This window comes from Panthera uncia, chromosome D1 (genome assembly GCF_023721935.1).
Source record: "Panthera uncia isolate 11264 chromosome D1, Puncia_PCG_1.0, whole genome shotgun sequence".
In the NCBI taxonomy this organism is placed as follows: Eukaryota; Metazoa; Chordata; class Mammalia; order Carnivora; family Felidae; genus Panthera; species Panthera uncia.
The window spans coordinates 32,270,794-32,294,213 of NC_064808.1; the positions used below are offsets into that span (position 1 = coordinate 32,270,794).

General features: G+C 36.3%; 1 protein-coding gene across 1 annotated transcript in view; it reads right to left on the minus strand.

The window, feature by feature from the left end:
• The window catches only part of ANO3 (anoctamin 3), a 188,790-nt gene that overhangs the window by 124,621 nt on the left and 40,749 nt on the right, over nt 1-23,420 (minus strand). The window contains exon 4 of the mRNA XM_049649103.1: nt 3,706-3,864. Coding sequence (XP_049505060.1) covers nt 3,706-3,864 — 159 coding nt within the window. The remainder of the gene's footprint in view (nt 1-3,705; nt 3,865-23,420) is intronic.

The window sequence follows — 23,420 nt, forward strand, 5'->3', positions numbered from 1 at the left end:
GGGAATGGTTGACTAAATCCCCAAGTTGTAATACTATACACCTAGTAAAAGACATGAGTTGTATGTAAATATAAAGGCAATTTAAGATATTCATAATATATTGTTAAATAACAGAATTGAGTAGTAGAATATAATGCATATCATGACTAAATTTTCTAAAAAATATATGCATATTTGTATATATCTAGAAAATATACTTAGGACACCCAGCAAAATAAAATCAAGACATTAACAAGGCTACTAAAAAATAAAAGAATATGATTTGGGAGATAGTAGATGTGAACTTTGGCTTTTTATTTTGCACTTTTTTTTTACTTTCAGTTTTCACATTAAGATGTTTTCTTTCTGTAACGTGATAAATATGTATTTAATATGTGTTTTTTAAGACCTTAGAAGTTTAACTAAAATAGCAAGAGGTTTTTTTTTTTTTTGATAATAGGAGTATGAAAAATAGGCTTTTACCTCCTTTCTATTTTCCATTTTTTTCTAGTAAGCATTAGTAGTTTTATTGTTTCACTAGAAAAATACAACATCCTTTAAAGAACACTTAAGAAAAGCATTCAAGGAAAGAAAAGTTGTCAGGGATAAAGAAGGGCATCACATAGCGATAAAGGAGCCAGTTCTCCGAGAAGACACAACCATCCTTAACGTGTATGTACCAGATAAGAATGCCAGATTATGTGAGGCAAAAACTGATGGAACTGAAGGGAGAAACAAATGAATTACTATCACAGGTGGAGACTTCAACACTTCTGTATCAGAAATACACAGATCCAACAGGCAGAAGACCAGTAAGGAAATAGTTGAACTCAATAACACCATCAATCAACTATTGCTGTAATTGACATTTATAATTGTAATTGACATCTATAGATTCCTTTATCCAACAACAAGAGAATGTACCTTTTTCTCAAACTCACATGGACCATTCAAGAAGATTAATTATTCTGGGCCATAAAACACATCTTAACAAATTTAAAAGAAGAGAAACCATCCAGTGTCTGCTCTCAGACCACAGTGGAATTAAGCTAGAAACCAATAACAGAAAGATAACTGGAAATTCCCAAAATATATGCAGATTAAATGACATTCTTACAAATGACACATAGGACAAATATGAAAGCTCCAGAGAGGAAAAATAATTTTCTACTACATGAAAATAAAAACATAATTTATCAAAGTTTAAATTATGTAAACTTTAAGTATAGTGAAAGCTGTGATTAGGGGTAAATTTATAGCATTAACTGCATATATTAAAAAAAAAGAAAGGTTTAAAGTTAATCATCTAAGTTTTCATTTTAAGAAACTAAAAAAAGAAAGAGCGACTTAAATCCAAAGTAAACAGAAGAAAAGAATAAGAGCATACTATAACATTATGGTCAACAATATTTCAATAAAATAGAATTCTTTCATAAATCAATAAAATTGAAAACAGAAAAAACAACAGAAAAAAATTGATGAAATGTTTGGTTCTTTGAATAGATCAGTAAATCAATAAGCCTCTAGTCAGCCTAGTAAGAAAAATAGAGAGAAGACACAAATCATCCATATCAGAAATGAAAGAGGGGACTGCGCTATAACTAAAAGATTAATAAAGGAATACTATGGTTCACTCTATGCTCACATTTGACAGCCTAGATGAAATGAGCCAATTTATTTAAAGACATAATCTGCCAAAACTCACATACAAACAATACACAACCTGAATAGATGTGTATCTATTAAATAAACTGAATCATTAACTAATAACTTTCCCAAATGGAAAGCACCAGGCTCTGATGGGTACACTGATGATTTCTACGAAACATCTAAGGAAGAAATTGTGCCAATTTTCTACAATCTTTTTCAGAGTATAGAAGTTGAGGGGAAACTTCCTAACTCATTCTATGAGGCCAGCACTATTACCAAAATACAAAGGCACTCCAAGAAAAAAAGACAAAAACAAAACAAAAACAAAACAAAACAAAAAACTACAGGCTAATATCTTTCATGAACATACATGCAAAATTCTTCAACAAAATATTAGGAAATAGAACCCAACAATGTATAAAAAAGAACTATATACCACAACCAATTGGGATCTATCCTAAGTATGCAAGGCTGGTTCAACATTTGAAGATCAATTAATAACTATAAAAAAATAACTAGTGAGCTTCTACTCTGTGAAAGACAATGTCAAAGGAAATGATAAAACAAGCAACAAACTGGGGCGCCTGGGTGGCTCAGTCGGTTAAGCGTCCAACTTCAGCTCAGGTCATGATCTCGCGGTCCGTGAGTTTGAGCCCTGCGTCTGGCTCTGGGCTGATGGCTCAGAGCCTGGAGCCTGGAGCCTGCTTCTGATTCTGTGTCTCCCTCTCTCTCTGCCCCTCCCCCGTTCGTGCTCTGTCTCAAAAAATAAGTAAACGTTAAAAAAATTTTTTAAAAACAAGCAACAAACTGAGAAAATACTTGCAAAAGACACATCTGATGAAGAACTGCTATTCCAAAATATACAAAGAACTCTTAAAACTCAACAATAAGAAAACAAACAACTCAATTTAAAAATAAGCCAAAAGTCTTAACATACACCTCACCAAGAAAGATATATAGATGCCAAATAAGCATATTAAAAGATGCTCTACTTCATACACCATCAGGAACATGCAAATAAAAAAACGAGCTTACCACTAGACACCCATTAGAATGGCCAATATCCAGAATACTGACAACAGCAAATGCTCGTGAGGAATTGGACAACAGGACCTCTCATTTATTGCTGGTGGGAGTGCAAAATGGTATAGCCATTTGGGAAGACATTATGAAGGTTTCTTGCAAAAATGAACATACTCTTAGCATATGATCCAGCAATCCACTCCTTGATATTTACTCAAAGTTGAAAATTTCTGTCCATGCACAAACCTGCACTAGGATGTTTAAAGCAGCTTTATTCATAATTACCCAAACTTGGAAGCAACCAAGATGCCCTTATACAGGCGAATGAATAGGGTGGCAGAGAGATGTATAGGCAGAACACATGGGATTTTTAGGGCAGTAAAAATACTTTGCATAATTCTATAGGGTGGATACATGTTACATTTTCCCAAACCCACATAATGTACAACATCAAGAGCAAACTCTAATGTAAACTATGGATTCCGGATGACAATAAGGAGTCTATGTAGGTTCATCAATTATAACAAATGCACCACTCTGGTGGGAGATGTTGATAATGGGAGATGGTGTATGGGGGCAGGAGCTATATGGGACATCTCTGTACCTTCCTCTCAATTTTTCTGTGATCTAAAACTACCCTAAAAAATAAAGTCTGAAAAAAAAATAAAAGCATTAAAAAAAAAAGGATTGCAAAGCAAATCATTCATTCCAATATTGAAACCCAGACATTAACAGCTTGGCACTCTTTTCTTTTAACATTTTTATTTTCATAGGGTTTTTTACACTTTATATAGGTATAATTATTCCTTCTTCAATTTTTAAAACTGTAAAAATAGTTATGCCCTTTGAAAAATATTTAAATTTACGGAAATGTATAAGTAAAAAAGGAATACATATTTAAGTGGGACTGTACATATGTATTTCTTTTATGTGGGAGAAAATAACTATACATTTTATAAAGCCATGTGGTATACACTTCCCATATTAAAACATATGAGATTATATCTCTTCCAGCATATTTTACCACACGACTAGTGTTATCAAAGCACCTACCTCCTTTTCCAACATCAGGCCTTCGGCTCTGAGGTTCTTTTCAAATGTGTTTCTTTTGTCATATTGTATATTTGACTTTCTATACACCAGGATGTAATCAATCCGTTTTTTGCCATCTTTGAATAGAAGTCCACTGGATGCTATGTAATTCATGTCATTCTGCAAACAAAACAATGACTGTTAATAGTGTAGGCTAGACAAACACACCGTTTTGGTCTCAGTCACTTTGGTTTGGACACTGGCACTCCAAAAGCAAAAATGTGTTTTTACATTCCAGTTATGAGATATGGGAAAGTTGATTAAAGAAAGTCTGAAGTCTGTAATAGGAGACAAGTTAGCAAGCGATGTTCCAGAATTTGAAATTAGGCAGTCTGATACCAGACCCTGGGTTCTCTGACGCTGGCATCGAAATGCATATAGTAAGTTTTATTTAGTAAGGTCCTGTAAAAATAATATCAGCTAGCATATGCTGAGTATTTATTTATTCAACATCAGGCTCAGACATAAGTGCCTTACATGTTTGATCTTTTTTAATACTTACAACTCCCATTGCAAAAATTAAGACATTAAGTCTTAACATAAGTACTGAAGCCAACATAATTTCCAATATTAAATAATATTCAGATAGGTATAATTTTCTAAAGCTCTGTTCAACAACACTAAACTGAAAAATAATTCCTGAGCTGCTTGCTCCAGAGATACTTGTCCAGTGGATATAAAACTGTGATCCAACTAAGACAGCTTACTTATCAAGCTTAATCACTTGCTCATCAAGACGGCTGTATGGCCCTCACCTTGCTCTGCCCATTCGCCCAAGCTTTTTTTTATAGACTGGCAATTTTCCACCAAATGCCTGCCTTGCAAGATACACCTTGCATGATAGTTGAGACACCTGAGTGATCCTCCACATCATAAATTACAGCATTTAACTGCTCTCCTCAAGACCCTTCAAGTTCCTTCACACTTACTAACTCCTAACATGTTATATGACACGAAACCATTTATTATCTTTTGTTTACCATCTGCCTGATCAAGGATTGTTTACTGTTTTGTCTCAGATTATTCCAGACATCTCACCCCAAATCAGATACAGAGTGGGCATCAATAAATATTTGTGGGAGGAAGAAAGGAAGGCAACATCCATAATCCTGTGTGTCCAGGTAAGGCTGATCTCAAGAATAGAAAACCAAGAAGAGATCATATTGACACATCTCCTCCTCTCACCTCCAGTATTTACAACAAATCAAATTAAAACAGGTTAAGATAAATAATCACAAAATTACAGCAGAACTGATAGCCATGGTGTGCCCTTTGTTTTATACCTACCATCCACTGCCTCCAGACATCTTCATGGTAATTTCAACAAGGACTGGGCTAAAATAAAATCATATACAAATTTCCTTCTTCATTTTCTTTTGCATAAAGTATACCACCCTCTCCAGTTGATTATTTAAAAAATTTTTAATGTTTATTTATTTTGAGAGAGAGATAGAGAGAGAGAATGAGCAGGGGAAGAGCAGAGAGGGAGGGAGAGAGAGAACATCCCAAGCGGGCTTTGTTTGCACTGTCAGCACAGAGACAGATGGGGGCTTGAACTCATGAACCTTGAGACCATGACCTGAGCCAAAATCAAGACTGAGACGTTTGACTGACTGAGCCACCCAGGTGGACCTCCAGTTCATTAATTATTTAGTGTCTTCTGGTTTTTATGATATTAAAAACATATTTAATCCTAGGCGAAGGCAAGAGTCCTTCAGTGAGAAGACCTGGAAGTAAATGATGGGTTGGTAGGAAAAGTGTGAGGAGACAAGATAGTATTTAATCAATTTTATGTGCTCTTCATATTTTAAGAGCAGCATAGACTGAAAGTGGAACTCTGATAGTTATTGTTACCCATTGTTCTAAGTCTAAGCAAAACAAATGCTAAACTCTCCCAGAGAAACAGCTGTTTTACCATTAAAAAACCGCCATTTTTTCTCACAATAAGTGACCTTAGGCATTATTCACAACTTTTTTGTTTCTGAAAAATGTGTTCACAATCAAACTACATTAACTAGAATTCTAATTTATTGTCTAATTATTTTATGAATTCTAAATTATTAGATGAGTTTTACCAGGCAGAATGAAAAATAGCTATCGAAATGGTAATACAGAAGCATGGTGAGATTTGGAAATATCTCCTGAATTATGTTTAAAAAAACATTGTACAGGCTCTATAAAATTTTAAGGTTATGAGTTTATATTTTATTTTAATACATATATGACACCCATTAACCAAGATGCTGATTAACCTGCTCAAATATGTTGCTTAAAAGCAGAACTGACAGGAAATTTATTATATATCATTGTGTTCAGTCACCAAAAGAACAACTTCTTTAATTGTTTGAAATCATAAGGGTTGTTTGAACATGAAATCAAGACTCCTCTCTTAAGTTACCTGGAATAGTGAAATGCTTTCCAATTACAATGCAGAATGAATTTAATTTAGAAACAGAGTTTTCATGTTTATTATTCCCAGAAGATAGAATAAAACTAGTTTTGCTCAGAGAACCTGGGATGCTGATCATCCATCAGGCACCTTATCTTTCAACAGTGTTGAAAACAACTTAATTATGTAATGCATTGCAAACCATAAAGCTCAGGTACTTTCAGCAAAGCTGGTCTTTCTAAAGAGTATCCCAAAAATATGCATGTTATGGCTCACGTGGAGAAAGAACCCTTCGCAAAGATTTTAGCCCATTTGCAAAACAGCAATAGAAGTCTGCCTATTTGCATGAAAACACATTTTTGAGAATTTTTCAAATAAAATTATGGTAGTAACTATTTGTGACCTGCATATGTTTTCCAGAATTTATTCTTTTCAATCTAACAAGCATTCATTGAACACCTATTGTGTGCTATGTACTGTGTTAAACTCGAGGGATAAAAATAAGAGGACACAAAAGACTTTTAGGGATTTTATCCTGTCTGGGGAGTAGTAGGCATGTAATTGTTTAGTTACAATGTTATCTAATATGCACAGGAATATGTGCAGGAATATGTGCAGGAATGTAATTGTTTAGTTACAATGTTATCTAATATGTGCAGGAATAGAGTTGAAGAATGTCCAGGTGTACCAGAGGAAGACTTATTAACAGGTGCCGGTAGCCACTAAGGGTCCTGTTATCTTGGGGAGTTTACCACAGTCCTCTGTCAGGCAGATATAAAATTAGGTCAGGTCATTAATCTGTAAGTGATTTCTGACTGATTACATGTTAACCATACACTTGAGTTAGTAAGATGCAGTATGATACACTGGTTAAGGTACTGATTTCTGCATTAGACAGACTGGTGTTTTAATTAACTGTGTTTGTAGACATGTTACTTAATCTCACTGCTCAGCATCAGTTCCCACAGCTTTTAAGCAAATATAATATTATCAACAGTATAAGATTATTGTTACGATTAAATGAGATAATGCACAGACAGCAGTCTCAACGTTGTCTGACCTTGTGAGATCAAAAAAGTCAGTTCTTGTCACAAAAAATAAGATAAAATTTGTATGCTCCCTCTCTTTCTTTCTCTCAAAATAAATAAAGATTAAAAAAACAATGAAATTTATTTTTGCTTTCTACTAATGATGAGTATTTGGGCTATTCATTTCCAGTCTTGCCTATTTTTAATAAACATTCATGTGTATATCTTGCAATAGATGTGTGCATACATTTCTGTCAGTATGTACCTAGGACAAAATTGCTGATTCCCAGGAAAAGTTTGTTTTCAACCTTAGCAGTATGCCAATCTTAACTTAGAACAAAGTTTGTTGTATACAGACTTTATTTCAATTTGTGGTGTCTTTAAAAATTTTTTCTTGAATCATTATTTATTTTTCAGAGAGAGATAGACAGAGTGTGAGCAGGGGAGGAATAGAGAGAGAGGGAGACACAGAATCCAAAGCAGGTTCCAGGTTCTGAGCTGTCAGCACAGAGACGGACGCAGGGCTCAAACTCACGAACTGTGAGATCCTGACCTGAGCCAAAGTTGGACGCTGAACTGACTGAGCCACCCCAGGTGTCTTGTAAGATGCCTTTTCTGGTGTCTTTCAAGATTTCATGGAACATGTCTCTGTACAGATGGACTCTTCTTGATTACAAAGTCCTGGTCTATGCTTTAAAAATTGACTTAGTTTGCTATACTCTGGCATGAGACAGTACAGTATGCATGGGAGCCAGTACCTGCTCCCACCTGTAACCGTCTTTTTATCCAAATTCTGCTATTTAGAATGCAACCAATTACTGCCATGTCCTTCTACTGGCTATTTCTGATTCTGTTTGGATTGAGAGAGAGGGAGAGGGAGAGGGAGAGGGAGAGGGAGAGGGAGAGGGGGAGAGAGAGAGAGAGAGAGAGAGAGAGAGAGAGGCACAGATGGGCAAGGCAGTGGGAGCAGGCAGGACTCTGGCTTGCTCACAAGATTGCCATTGTTGAGAAGGGCAGTGGATGCTTAGTTTCCTTGGCTGTGTGGCTCCGGCAGCCCAACGTTGAGGACCAATGATGGGCCAGGTTAGCCCAACTCTCCACTGTCATTTGGGGACCCATCAGGCTGTCTTCAGGCCAAATGACTGTGTTTCACACTTGTGTTTCATCTTTTCCTACCAAATCTTCAAATAATGAAAATCTTTTTCATTGGGTTTCAGCAGTGGCGTTTGATTTTGCATTTCTGTATCCTTTTTTGGCAATCATTGATGGGAAATTGGGAAATGACAGTCTAGATGTCAATAGTCTGATGCCATATTTTACTCAGAAGTTCCGGCTTTACCCTCCTTAATTAGAGAAAAATCCAAATAGCCTCAGTATGTAACTACGATTCATTTCACAGTTAAAGCCATTGCTCACAATAGCTCTTATTGTTGGCCTTACTTATTATACAGAAAAGAAGAGGTTTTAATCTTTTTTTTTCAGTTCCAGACAAATGAGAAACAGTTTTGTCAAGAAAGTCACATACTTACAACAATAAAAGCAATCTCTGTTAAAATAAACTAACAGAAAATACACCATGCACTGTAGGTCAGAAGAAATCCTGCACGTGAGTAGAAATTTACTAAGTGCTGCTGAATTAATACTAATTCTGACTTTTCTGTCATAAAACTTTTCCATTTTAAAATGATACTTAACAGGAGAAGAATGCTTTAATTTTCTAAGTGTCCTTGGGGATAAAAAGTATATTAATACATATATATTTTAATGCACCTCGCTTAACTTAAAACATGTCAGAAATGTAATTACTATGCAAACTTTCCTATGCAAATAATCTTTAATTATGAGTCATAGGAATACCAAAAAAATCAGACTTCAATGCTATACAGTGGCTTTCACTGTGGATAAGAATCTGGCCAGGCTTATTGCCTACTCAACAGAATGTCAACCCTCTTGCTAGTCCACATCATCTTTAGAAATACAAATATTAGGGGCATCTGGGTGGCTCAGTTGGTTAAGCCTCCGACTTTGGCTTGGGTCATGTTCTTGAGGTTTGTGGGTTCTAGCACCAGGTTGGGCTCTGTGCTGACAGCTCGGAGCCTGGAGACTACTTCGGATTCTGTCTGTCTGTCTGTCTGTCTCTCTCTCTCTCTCTCTCTCTCTTTCTCTCTGCCTCTCCCCCACTCATGCTCTGTCTCTCTTTCTCTCAGAAATAAACGTTAAAAAATAATTAAAAGTAATAAAAGAAATTAAAAAAATACAAATATTTTCTGTGCTGACGGCTCAGAGCCCAGAGTCTGCTTCAGACTCTGTGTCTTCCTCTCTCTCTGCCCTTCCCCCTTCTAAAAAAAGTAAATAAACATTAAAATAAAGTTTAACAAAAGAAATACAAATATTCTCTAAATCAGTGACTCTGGGGTATCCTTATCAGATGGTAGATTGTATTCTAGCTCCTACTACACCTGGTAGAGAAAACTGCTTTTTAAAAAAATAATAACTAATAAATTAGTATTTAAAGAAATAACACTAACATGAGCTGAACAGAAACCAAGCACTGTTCTACACACTTTGCATATGTTTACACATTTCATGCTCACAAAAACTGATATAAGTACTGTTTTCCCCCCATTTCACAGATGCTGAGATTGAGGCAGATGGAAAGGTCCTGTGGTAGCCAAAGAGCACGTTATCCCATCTGGGATTTCCATAGCAATTCCCTTTGTCTCCCTTTTCCTTGACACCAACTGGGTGTGTAAGCTGTGTGGCTCTGTGTAACCCCCGGATGAAGGAATGAGGTTTTGGAGAAGCAGGGCAGAGCCTCTTCTCTTTCAGGGAAGGGAGTAAGCCACTGCCCCTTACCCTGACCTAGAGGCAGGCACGGATGGATTGTGCAGCCTCACCTGCCCCCAGGATACGTGACAGGTGGGACAAAGCCATTTGCCCTTTGTAGCTTCCAAAGGGCATATATATACACAACAGAAACTGAACAATAACAAAGCATACTACAGACATTCCAGACCATACTCCAATCTCAAGCTAGGTCTACTTCTCGAATTTCACTCTTCCAGGAAGACTTTTAGGCAAAGAGAGACACTTGGGAATGTGTAGGACTAAAGAATGCCTGCTCTTCCTGTTGCTGGGTGACTTCATAGCATCCAAAGTTTGGTGATTTGTTTTTAAATCATATAACGCTTTTTTTTCAGCTTCAAAGGTGATTGCATGGCCGAGTGAAAGAAGGAGATCTGAGAAGTCTACATACTGTGTGATTCTAACTAACAGCATTCTGGAAAAGGCAAGACTATGAAGACAGCAAAAAATCAGCGGTTGCCAAGGATAGGAGAGAGAGAGGGATGAGAGGCAGAGCACAGAGTATCCTCAGGGCAGTGAAATCACTCTCCGTGATACTATAGTGATGGATACATGTCATTATGCACTTGTCCTAATGCACAGAACGTACAGCAGCAGAGTGAACCCTGTTGTAAGCTATGGGTGATTATGATGTGTTAATGCAGGTTCGTAAACTATAATAAAGGTACCACTCTGGTAGGGGAAGTTGATAACGGGACAGGCTAAATGTGTGGAGGCAAGGCTATATGGGAAATCTGTGACTTTCTGCTCAATTTTTCTGTGAACCTACAACTGTTCTAAAAAATAAAGTAATTTTAGGGGCGCCTGGGTGGCTCAGTTGGTTCAGCGTCTGACTTCAGCTCAGGTCATCATCTCACAGTTTGTGGGTTCAAGCCCCACATCGGGCTCTGTGCTGCCAGCTTGGAGCCTGGGGCCTGGAGCCTGCTTCAGATTCTGTGTCTCCCTCTCTTTCTACCCCTTCCCCACTCATGCTCTGTCTCTCTCTGTCTCTCAAAAATGAATCAACGTTAAAAAAAATAATTTTAAAAGTTTTTTAAAAGACTAAGTTAAGTGTCATAAACCTTACAAACTACCTTGTATCTCTTATTGTCATTTCCCAGCAATACTAAATGCACATGTGGTCTGAAAATATAGTAATAAACAAAGCAGAATGAGATTATATCCTGTAAGGCAGGTATAGTAAAGAAATTAATACAAGATGCAATAAAATTAAGGTGCAAAAAAAGTTTGGTGCCTTGGGAGAACATAAATAAAGGCCATTTCAGGGGCGCCTGGGTGGCTTGGTCGGTTGGGCGGCCGACTTCGGCTCAGGTCATGATCTCGCGGTCTGTGAGTTCAAGCCCCGCGTCAGGCTCTGGGCTGACAGCTCAGAGCCTGGAGCCTGTTTCGGATTCTGTGTCTCCCTCTCCCTCTGCCCCTCCCCTGTTCATGCTCTGTCTCTCTCTGTCTCAAAAATAAATAAACGTTAAAAAAAATTTTTTTTTAAAAAATAAAGGCCATTTCACATTATTAAAAGAGAAGCAGGCCCTTTCCTTTTAGTGAATAAAAAGAAAAATGGGATTTGAAGATAGGAAATAAGATTCAAGTTATAGATAGCAGTCAAATTTTTTTTTTTGCTATAAAAGGGGGTATAAATATCAGTAGTTCATACAGTTGTTGTGAAGTGAAAATTAAGTATGGCAATGTGCACACAAGACGGTCTCTTGTCCGTTTTAACATCTTATCATTGAATGTACACATAGGGCACTCAATAAATGCATGTTAAATGCAATGATGCATAAATGACAGGAGTCAAATTTATTTAGAATATTACAGACATGTTGGGACGTCTGGGTGGCTCAGTCGGTTAGGCATCTGACTCTTGAATTCAGTTCAGGTCATGACCTCACGGTCTGGGAGATCAAGCTCTGCACTGGGCTCTGAGCTGACAGCATGTAGCCTGCTTGGGATTCTCTCTCTTCCTCTCTCTCTCTGCCCCTCCCCTCGTTCTCTCTCACAATGTGTTCTCTCCCTCTGTGTCAAAATAAACATTAAAAAGAATGAAAATATTACAGACATGCTTCTTCTTATTACTATTATTATTATGTGAAGTTATTAAGTAGGAATATAGAGGAGAGAGATGAAATTGTAAAGAGGGAATCCAGGAAAGTATAAAAAAGTATACTGTGTGTATCCAGGAAAGTATAAAAAAAAAGTTTTTCTTAGGAAACATAGCTTCTTAAAGTAAAGAGACTCATGAGATTAGGTCATTGTAATTTTTGTCAAGCTAAATACTTGGAATTGTGTTGATACAGCATCTTGCTGGCTTAATTTTTATTGAATCGATTCAATTAATGCTTATGAATTATGCAAAAATAATTTACTCAAAACTTCGAATCTGTTTCAGTCAGTCAGAGCATATTGTTGATTATATTTGCCTGGCCTGCTGACAAGCACCTGCTGGGTATTTTAGCTAGATAAAGAATTTCCAGTTTGCTTCATTAATGATACACCAAGCATTCACCGATGAGGCTGGATTTTTATGTATCAGAATACCATATTTTATGTATTAGTTATCTATTGTTGCACAAAATTACCACAGAGTTGCCTGGGTGGCTCAGTCGATTAAGTGTCTGGCTCTTGATGTTGGCTCAGGCCATGATTTCTCAGTTCATGAGATCAAGCCCCACATCATGCTCTGTGTTAACAGTGTGGAGGCTGCTTGGGGTTTTTTCTCTCTCTCTGCCCCTTCCCCACTTGTGTTCTCCCTCTCTCTCTCAAAATAAACTGTTTTGTTTTGTTTTGTTTTTCAAATTAGTTAACATACAATGTAGCCTTGGCTTCAGGAATAGAACCCAGTGATTCATCTCTTAGATAAGACACCCAACGCTCATCCAGAAAAGTGCCCTCCTTAATGCCCATCACCTATTTAACCCACTCTCCCACACACCCACCCCCTTCAAGCAACTCTCAGTTTGCTCTCTGTACTTAAGAGTTTTTATGGTTTGCCTCCCTCTCTGTTTTTATCTTATTTTTCCTTCTCTTCCCTTATGTTCATCTGTTGTGATTTTTAAATTGCATATATGAGTGAAATTACACATCTGTCTTTCTCTGATTGACTTGTTTTGCTTAGCATAATAGCCTCCAGTTCCATCCATGTTGTTGTAAATGGCAAGATTTTATTCTTTTTCATTGCTGAGTAGTATTCCATTTTATATATGTACCATAACGGCTTTATCCATTCATCAGTTGATAGACATTTGGGCTCTTTTCATAAATTAGCTATTGTTGATATCGTTGGGACGCATGTGCCCCTGGAACACTGGGACGCATGTGCCCCTTCAAATCAGCATTTTTGTATCCTTTGGGTAAATTCCTAGTAGTGCAATTGCTGAGTCATAGGGTAGTTCTATTTTTAATTTTTTGAAGAAACTCCATACTGTTTTCCAGAGTGGCTACACCATTTTTAAAAAAAAAATTACCACAAACTTAGGAGCTTAGAACAATGCAGATATATTATCATACATTCCCATGGATCAGGTGTTCAGGCAGAGCTTAGCTGGGTCCTTTGCTTACACCACACAAAGCTTCAAGCAAGGTGTCAGTGGGGCTTTACTCTTATCTTAAGGCCTGACTTGGGAGAATCCACTTCCAAGATAACTCAGAACCTTCGCAGAATTCATTTCCTTGTGCTGGCTGTTAGCTGGAGGCCAACCTCAGCCCCTTGAAGCTTCCTACTGTTCTTTGACATTTGGGTATTCCCAACATGGCAATTAGTTCAGGAAACCAAAAAGAAGAGTCTCCAGAGTGAGTCTGAAAGCCAGACAGAGTTTTATGTAATGTAACATAATCAAAGACGTGATACCTCACCACCTCTGCTTTATTCTAGTGTTTAGAAGAAAGTCATAGGGAAGAGGATTATGCAAGAGTATGAGTACCAGGAGGCAGAGATCATTGAGACCATCCTAGAGTCTGTCAAAGTAAGATGGATAAATTAGATAAAAATTAAAGAAATTATTTAAAAGATTAAAAGTTGACTTTAAAAAGAAATCACAAGGGACACTATATAAATTAGATAAAAATTAAAGAACTTATTTAAATGATTAAAAGTTGACTTTAAAAAGAATTCATGAGGGTCTCAGTTGGTTGAGCGTCCAACTTCGGCTCAGGTTATGATCTCATGGTTCCTGAGTTCAAGCCCTGCATCTAGCTCTCTGTTGTCTGTGCAGAGTCCCCTTGGGATCCTCTGTCCCCCACTCTCTCTGCTTTTTCTTCTCTCTCACACACACACTCTCTCTCTCAAAAATAAACAAACATTAAAAAATAAAAAGAAAGAAATCATGAAATAGTGTATGAGAGAAGGAAGGCTTATAGTCTCACTCACCAAACTCCTCAATAGAATAACCGGGGGAATAACATATCGGTTTGGAAAATGTCACAACAGAGGACACTAAAAAGGAAAAAAGGAAGAAAAGAAAAGAATTTGGGTTTACTCATACTTCTATCCTTACTGCTGTGGCTTCAGACAATTGGCGTTTCCTCTCTCAATTCCCTACCATGAATCAAGGAGGGGTGCTCTAACAAACAGATAAAGGGCGTTTATGGCTCTGACATTCCATGACAGTTTTCTTTTCCCCAAATATTTCTCCAAGAAGCTATTTTCTAAGACCCCTAAAGTTTTTTCAACAAACTTTGGTTAGGGTTTTAATTTCTGTGCAGAATGATACATAAATATCTGGCAGCTTAATTCACTCCTTAAAGTGCTTCAAAGGTCTTTTCAGAAAAAACTGTAAATGAAAACTGAGACCTATTTTACCTGAGTAAGCATGTTTGACAACGTGAAGGAGAAAATAAGAGATAGGTCTTCTCTTACTCCAAAATGAAAAGCGGTCTCCAATCTAACTCAAGGTTACCAAATTTCACAAATCAACTGGAACACAAAGCCCATACTTTAGAAGATGGCACTCTTTTTGACCCTTGTAATAATGTCTAAAGGAGAAAATGAAGAGATGTAAAGTACCACCAGTAAAAACCTAGCACCAAGTTTTAGAAGTAGGGCACAAAACCAGAAAATCAAGGTTGTGATTCCAGCAATATGGCCAACAACATAATTTCAAAACCCTTATGTCATAAAACACCTAGAAGTTATAGATAAAATAAAATGTATGCTTATTGAAATTCCAGAGGAATTAGCAGGAAAATATGTATAACTCTAGCTTCAAGGTAGGAAAAAAAGTAGAAAACCATAACACATGCTGGCAAGTCAATAGTGTGGCTGCTCTGGGTAAAGATGTAGAAATCAATTAAAAAAACCCAAAAAACAAAAAAACAAAAATAGTGGACAAAAACACTGATAAATTTAAAAATAAAACTTCTAAATAACTAATAAGCTAAAGAAATAGAATTCAATAAAGTTAGAAAAGAAAGTGAAGATACATATGCTTCAGTAAGCAATGCTGATTTAGATAAATTAGATAACCATGTAATAAAATTATTGTACTTTAGACTGTATTCAAACATAAGTTCTAGTTCAGAAATAAACCCATAAATTTATGGTCAATTGACTTTCAACAACTGCCAAGGAAATTCAATGGGGGAAAAATGGCCTTTTCAACAAATGGTGCCTGAACAACTGCATGTCCATTTGCAAAAGAGGTTGGATCCCTATCTTAAACCATACACAAAAGTTAGCTCAAAATGGATCATCATAAACCTAAGTGTAACAAGGAAAACTGTACAATTATTAGATTAAAACATATGTATCAATATGGGGGGACCCTGAGTTAGGTAATGATTTCTTAAATACAACACCAATAGCAGAGTGATGAAAGAAAGAAAGAAAGAAAAAAAAAAAGACAGGACTATATCAAAATTAAACACCTTTGTGTTCCAAAAAAATATGCCATTAAGAAAGTGAAAAAGCAAACCACAGAATGGAAATAATATTTTTTAAAAAGCTATCTGAAAAGGGACTTGTATTCACAATATATTAATAACTCAACATTAAAAACACAAATAATCCAGTTAAAAATGGATAAAGAATCTTGATATAGATTTCTTCAAAGAAGATTTTAAAAAACGCCAACAGGCACATTTGACAGCTTTCAACAAAATGAAGAAATAGGGGGAAATGAAGAAATAGGGGAATAGAAATCAAAACCACAATGAAAAACCATTTCTCATCCATTATGATGGCTACAATCAAAACAACAAACATTAAAACAGTATTGGCAAGATTATGGAGAAATTGGAACCCTTGTATATCACTAGTGGGGATGTAAAATCGTGAAGAAGCTTTGGAAAACAGTTTGGCAATTACTCTTAATGTTGGACATAGAGCTACCAAATCATCAATTTCACACCCAGGAGGATACATCCACACAAAAACTTGTACATAAATATTCACAGCAGCATTATTCATAATAGTAAAAAAAAAGCATTTTAATGTCTGCTTGATAAATACATAAATAAATTGTGATATTGTCCATAAAATGGAATATTATTTGGCATTAAAAATGAATTAAATAGTGATACATGCTACAACATAGAAGAACCTACAACATAATATAATATTATACAAAGTAAAGGGGCACCTGGGTGGCTCAGTCGGTTAAGCGTCTGACATTGGCTCAGGTCATGATCTCACAGTTCAAGCCCCGCATCAGGCTTTGTGCTGACAGCTCAGAGCCTGGAGCCTGCTTTGGATTCTGTGTCTCCCTCTCTCTCTGCCCCTCCCCACTCACTCTCTGTATCTCTCTCAAAAAATAAATGATAAACATTAAAAAAATTTTTTTAATTAAAAAAATATACAAAGTGACGAAAGCTAGTCACAAGAGACCATATATTACATGATTCCATTTATATGAAATTCTATACTAGACAAATAAATACAGAATATAGATTAATCATTTCCTAGGGTTGGAGGAGTGGGTGGAATGGAAAGTAATTGCTAATGGGTACAGATTTTTGGGGGGTATAGGTTTTCATCTTTAAAAAAATATTTTAAATGGATATTATGGTGATGGCTGCACAACCCTATGAATATATTAAAAATCACCAAACTGGACAGTTTAAATGGGCAATGAATGTATGGTACATGAATTTTTTCTCAATGAAGTTCTAAAAATCAATTACAGATGAATTATTGATAGTAAAATGAACAAGAATATATATACCTTCTAGAAGCTGACATAGGAATTCACAGGAGGTGAATAATTCTTAAATAGGATTCAAAAAGAAAATGATGCATAAATTTGCCTGTGTTACATTTAAAAGCAAGACTGAATATTGTGAAAATGCCCATTATCTCACATTCACTATAAGTTTATATCATTTAGTTGAAGATTTCAACATAGTTTTGTGTAAATGTATGCAACATAACAAACTAATCCTTCTACTATATGGAATATCAAAGTGCCTTCGATAGGAAAATCTTGAAAAAGAACTAGGTACATGGGCTTGTCCTTCAAAATGCAAATATTTATTACAATTCTATAGTGATTAAGGCAGCAGGATGTTCATGAAGGAATAAGCAATATAAGAGAAAAATAGATATCCCAGAAAAAGACCTACATATACAGAACTGAGATGAAATTACATATCTATATACTACTCTTGGATAGGGTAGACGAGTCATTTACTGGCACTGAAAAAGTCAGCTATTTTCTTGGAAAGATACCATATACAAATAAGAAAAACTAAAGAATTTAAAGACAAATATGAAAAGCAAAATTTTAAAACTTTTATAATAAAATGGAGGAGGCTATTTTGATGATTGTAGTAGACAAGCAGTTTTGTTCATGTGTTTGTTTTTACCATGACTAAAAACTTTTGGCTGGTAAGAAGGTGAAACTGATTAATTGGACTACATTCAAATAAAACCTTTGTACATTAAAAGATAGTAGAGACTGTGGTAAGCTTTAATTAGAAGATATTTTTCATGAACACAACAAATAAAGGATTAGTCTCCAGGATATATTAATAACTCCTCTAAATCAATAAGAAAAGATAAATAATACAACAGGGAAAAAAAAGTGATGCTATTAATAGGCATTAAACAAGAGAGGAGCTGTTGAAATTTCAAAAAAGCAGAACAAAATACATTACATATTTCTTCACAGTTTAAAAATCTGAAAAACAATATTCAATACTGTCTAAGGATATATCATGTATAGTAAATGTATAAAACTATAAGAAAGCTAATCAGCAAAATTAGAAGAGTGGTTATACTGACACAAATTGGGGAAAAGGATCAGGCAGTGTTACATGGGAGTCTTCAATTCTGTCTGTAATAATTTATTCTGAAACAAACATGGCAAGCAATTCAGATCCAGTAAAGCTCAGTATTGGACATAGCTAAATATAGTCTAATAATACAAATTTCAATACGCCTGAAATATTCATAAAATAGTGATTCAAAAGATCAACATTGCTGTTGACATTTGAAATCAACAATCTGGGATTATATATTTGTTTAGCAATTAAAATCTTACTTATAACTCAAGCTTCAGTTTCCTCATCTGTGTAACGGGGACAATAATAACCTGGCATGAGTATTTTAAGAATTAAATGCATGAAACACTCTGCAACAGGGGTGCCTGGCTGGTTCAGTCAGTTGAGTGTCTAACTCTTGATTTAGGCTCAGGTCATGATCTCATGGTTTGTGGGTTCAAGGCTCACATTGGGCTATGTACCAACAGCTCAGAGAGTGCTTAGGATTCTCTCTCTCCCTCTCTCTCTGCCCCTCCCCAATTTATGCTCTAAATCTCTCTCAAAATAAATAAACATTAAAAAGGAAAAAAACATTCTGTGACACATAAAATGGCCCACCCTATAGTAACTATAATCAAAAACCTTTAAACTTATAAAACTCCAATTTTAATCATGGTCACTAAGCTACATACCCCCTTCAGTAAACTACACTTGTGCCTACATTATGATTTTTAAAAAATGAAATATGGTAAAATTACCTTATCAGAGATATTAAACTGAACATATTTGATCATTGGTGGTTCAGAAGGAATTCTATGAGGTCTCTTTAAAGAAAACCATAGGCTCAAAATGGCATAACTTAGGTTAAGTTGCCAAGTCAGTAAACCAAGACTTATTACCTTATTAACTGCTATTTTACCCACCTCAGGAATTAACCTTTAGCCAGTTAACATGGGGTTTTCCTGGTCAACACAAGGCAATTTATTGATAGCCCCTTTTATTCCCCTTGGGAGGGTGACCTTGCCTAAAACAGTGGATTCTTTGTTAATAATTTTCCTTTTCTCCATTCCTTCTCTACCTTTAAAAACCTTTCCTTTTCTGTAGCCCTCTGCAGCTCCCCTCTACTTGCTAAAGGGGAAGCTGCTCAATTCATGAATAGATGAATATAAAGCCAATTAGAGCTTCAGAATGTACTTGGCTGAATATTTGTTATATAACACAGGTCTCAGGGGGCATCACTAGAAACAAATGATCACCTCAGAGCTCACATGCTGAAGAGATGCGAACACTGTCCGTCTCATGTCAGCCACCTACGACAACTTAACACATAAACTCTACTTAAATCCAGCCTGAAGTTATTCTGCACTCTGCCAGCCATCAGTTGGAAATTAAAAAACAGAAGCAAAAACCACTGAAGAATTTACTGAAAGTATGAGAATGAAGATTTTGACTAAAAGATCTAATTTTATTTTTATTTATTTATTTATTCATTCATTCATTCATTGAGAGAGGGATTACACAAGAGGCAGGAGAGTGGAAGAGGGGCAGAGGAAGAGAGAGAGAGAATCTTAAGCAGCCTCCACTTCCAGTGCAGAGCCAAATGCTGGCTCAATCTCAGGACCTTGAGATCATGACCTGAACCAAAATCAAGAGTTGGGTGCTTAACCGACTGAGCTACTCAGGAGTCCCCAGATCAAATTTTAAATGAAAAACAAAATCAAATTCCATTTTATTGTAAAGGGTTTGAAAAAAATCAGTAACATCAATGCATTGCTTGCTATCATGAATGCTATATTCTTCCTTACAGAGCTCTCAAAACAAAACAAGAATATTCATAATAAAGGGGCACCTGATGATTTCCAACATGTGTTTAGGGAAATGATTTAAAATATTGGTAATCTCACAAGCCCAATGGAAATATTCTTTAAAATGCTGCACTATTTCTAGTCTGGGGGATCAACCTTTCCCACAAAAACAAGCACACATGCAAAGCAAAAACCTTAAAAAGGATCAAAGAATTCACAAGGTAGTGAGGAATTGCTGGGTCAAGTTCAGAACAGAATAGAAATCAGAAATGGAGAGGTAAGGCGCATATCCGAGCACTTAGTCACTTCTACTCTCAAGGACATGTTGGTTGGCTTTTGTATTAGCGCTTTTCTGTGTGCAGTCACTATGGGTACAAAGGTGAAAAAACCAAACAACCTAGTGTGTCCAAGATATTTTTAGGACACATCAGTAGTAAACACATCTGAAATATTAAAACATTCCTTTCTTTTGGCTCTGGATTCATAACAGATGAAAGGCATAACAGATGCCTAAAACAAATGGGAAGCACAACACAGAAAAGTCCAATTATACAAGGGGGTTGAATTCACTTGCAGTTTTGCAAATGCAAAATAAAAGTCAAGTCAAAATATAGCACGGGTAAAACAATCTCTCTGAACCATCAGAGTGGCCCAGAACATTACCCTGGTCAAAGGCTACTGTTTCACTTGAATGTTTAACTTGAAATGGCAGACCTTCTGATCAGGGTATCAATTTTTCTGGCACTGAATAAATGGTTAGTATCATCATTAGTGTCCTTGACCATAAGTGGAAATTAGGAAAACTCACATAATGCTCTGAAGCAAACTATTCTGAATTATTCAGTGTTTATCATTAATTACATACATTATGAAGGCAGAGGATAAAATCACCCAGAACCTTCACACCTAGATGGATTTGATCTAATGAGAAATGTATTGGCTCTTGCAGAATAGATGAGATTTGTGTTCCTTACATTTGCAGAAAATTATTTTTCATGACCTAGCAGTCCATTGTTTCTCTTTCCTTCTCCTTAAAAGCTATATCAATACGACAAGGATCTCTTGAGACCCAACAAGCAGAAGACAGATTATCAGACAACTAATTTTGCTAACATCATAAAGCAGACGGCCTTATCACATTGGCTACAAATAATCTAGTGAGTAAAAATAAATCAGGTCATGTTGGAAACTTTGGAAAGCTGGCATTGAAAATTTATCATCGAATATTAATGCCCATTTTATACCATGAGCTTAGTTCTTTCCAGTTTCAGAGTTACTCTTGCTGCTGTAAGTTAGATATTTATAAGGAGAGAGGGAGAAAGATGAACTCTCCGAGGTCCCCATGAGGGTCATTTAAGATAACGGTCCTGGCTATTTGTACTTGTATAGGCTTCTCCAATGTTGGTAGTTTGGTTTCCTAGGCTGTAGAGGGCAGATCAAGACAAAACTAGTGGTTTTAAACCCCTCCTTGGTAATAGGCAGTATTTTGAGAAAAATACACATACTTACATATTTGTACAATTATGCATATAATTTCAGACACTTCGTAGATGCCCTGGGCTCATGTGTGAGCCCCCTTAGAGCTCTATGACACCAGGCAGGCTGAGAACTTCTGGACCAGGCAATCTCACAATACTCCCAGTTCTAGGGACACCTGCCTCTGTAAACTCAGCTCCCTTGGCAGGCCTTGACAGAAATAAGCTGAACCTCATAAGAGCAAAGCCTCCAAGCACTTTGGAAACCCTATAGCTAATCTAAAAAGGTAGTCATATGAATTTGTTTTAAAAATGGACATGAGTGAAGGTATGGAACATTTCTTTCCCCCCTACTAATCTTGCCTTTTTGGAGACTATGAAAAACTAATGCACACCAATGGCCTATGTTTAAAACAGAGGTCACTGAAGACGTTTCTAAGTCTTTAATTTTGCGAAGATAGTATGACTTACAGTTGGAGCACCAGAGATGAAGACCTGCTTATGCTTCTTATCTCATGTCACTGTGCCCAAAAACCCCATTAAGGTTTCAGCATCTTCATTCATAAAGTGGTAATAATAAAGTGGTCTGTTTATTTCCCTGAAGATTGTGAAGACGGTGGCCAAAGTGTATAAAATAACTAATAAGAGGACCCTAGTTTCTAGGTGAATGGTAACTGTCATCAGAGAAGTGATTAGACAAGATACAATATGGCATTGTTTCTCAAACATTAATCATATATCTCTATTTTTGGACAGAGCCACAAACAACGCATTATTTTTTTTTAGATTACACTTTTTCTTTAAAAATAGTCTTTGTCAAAATAATATTAACCTAAAATTAACAAGTTGAATGCACTGGTTATATTTTTTTCTAACATTAAAATAAAGTCATATCTATTAAAAATGTTCAAGTCATTGTGATGGAGTTTAAAAATTATTTTAGAGGTGCCTGGATGGCTCAGTCAGAAGCGTCTGGCTCTTGATTTTGGCTCAGGTCATGACTTCATGGTTTCTGAGTTAGAGCCCCACATAGGGCTCTGTGTTGACAGAAAGGAGCTTCCTTGGGATTCTCTGTCTCTCCTTCTCTCTTTCTGTCCCTCCCTCACTCACTGCCTGTCTCTCCCAAAAATAAATAAACAAACATTTAAAAAAATTATTTTAGGGGCGCCTGGGTGGCTTGGTCAGTTGAGTGTCTGACTTCGGCTCAATTTATGATCTCACGGTTCCTGAGTTTAAGTCCTGCATCGGGCTCTGTGCTGACAGCTCAGAGCCTGGAGCTTACTTTGGATTTTGTGTCTCCCTCTCTCTCTGCCCCTCCCCAACTCACTCACTGTCTTTCTCTGCCTCTCAAAAATAAATGTAATAAAAAATTTTTTTAAAATAAAAATAATAAAAAAATTATTTTAAAAACCATACTTTGGCAAACATGTAGCTGTAACAAGCCACTAATGCTTTGCTTAAATTAGATCTAATCTGGGTTTATTATTTTCATTGCTCAAGAGAAAGACTTGAGAAAAGGTGGTTTGAGTTTTGATGGTGGAAAGGGAAAAATGAAATGCCGTGAGGAAACCAAGTAGCAGTGCCTGGAGCATCTGACATTCAGACTGGGATTTACAGTCACTGAGGAGTGGGAGGATGGAGTAGGAAGACAGGAGGTCAGGACAGAGACACATGAATTTTAAAGACTGACATTACTGATCTCAGGTCCAGAGCTGGGTTAACTTGTGTCCTTCCTACCATGTAAAAGCTGCATCTCTATTCCGTGGCTGCAGTATTCTAAATCTGGCAAAAAGTAATAGATGGTACATCACTTAAAAAACAGAAATGATAATATAAGGCAGGAGTGGTCAGGACATTAGCTTGGAAGGCAGAAAAACTGGCTGTCTGCTGCTGATTTACTGATGAAAGTCTTTTGTAATGCACC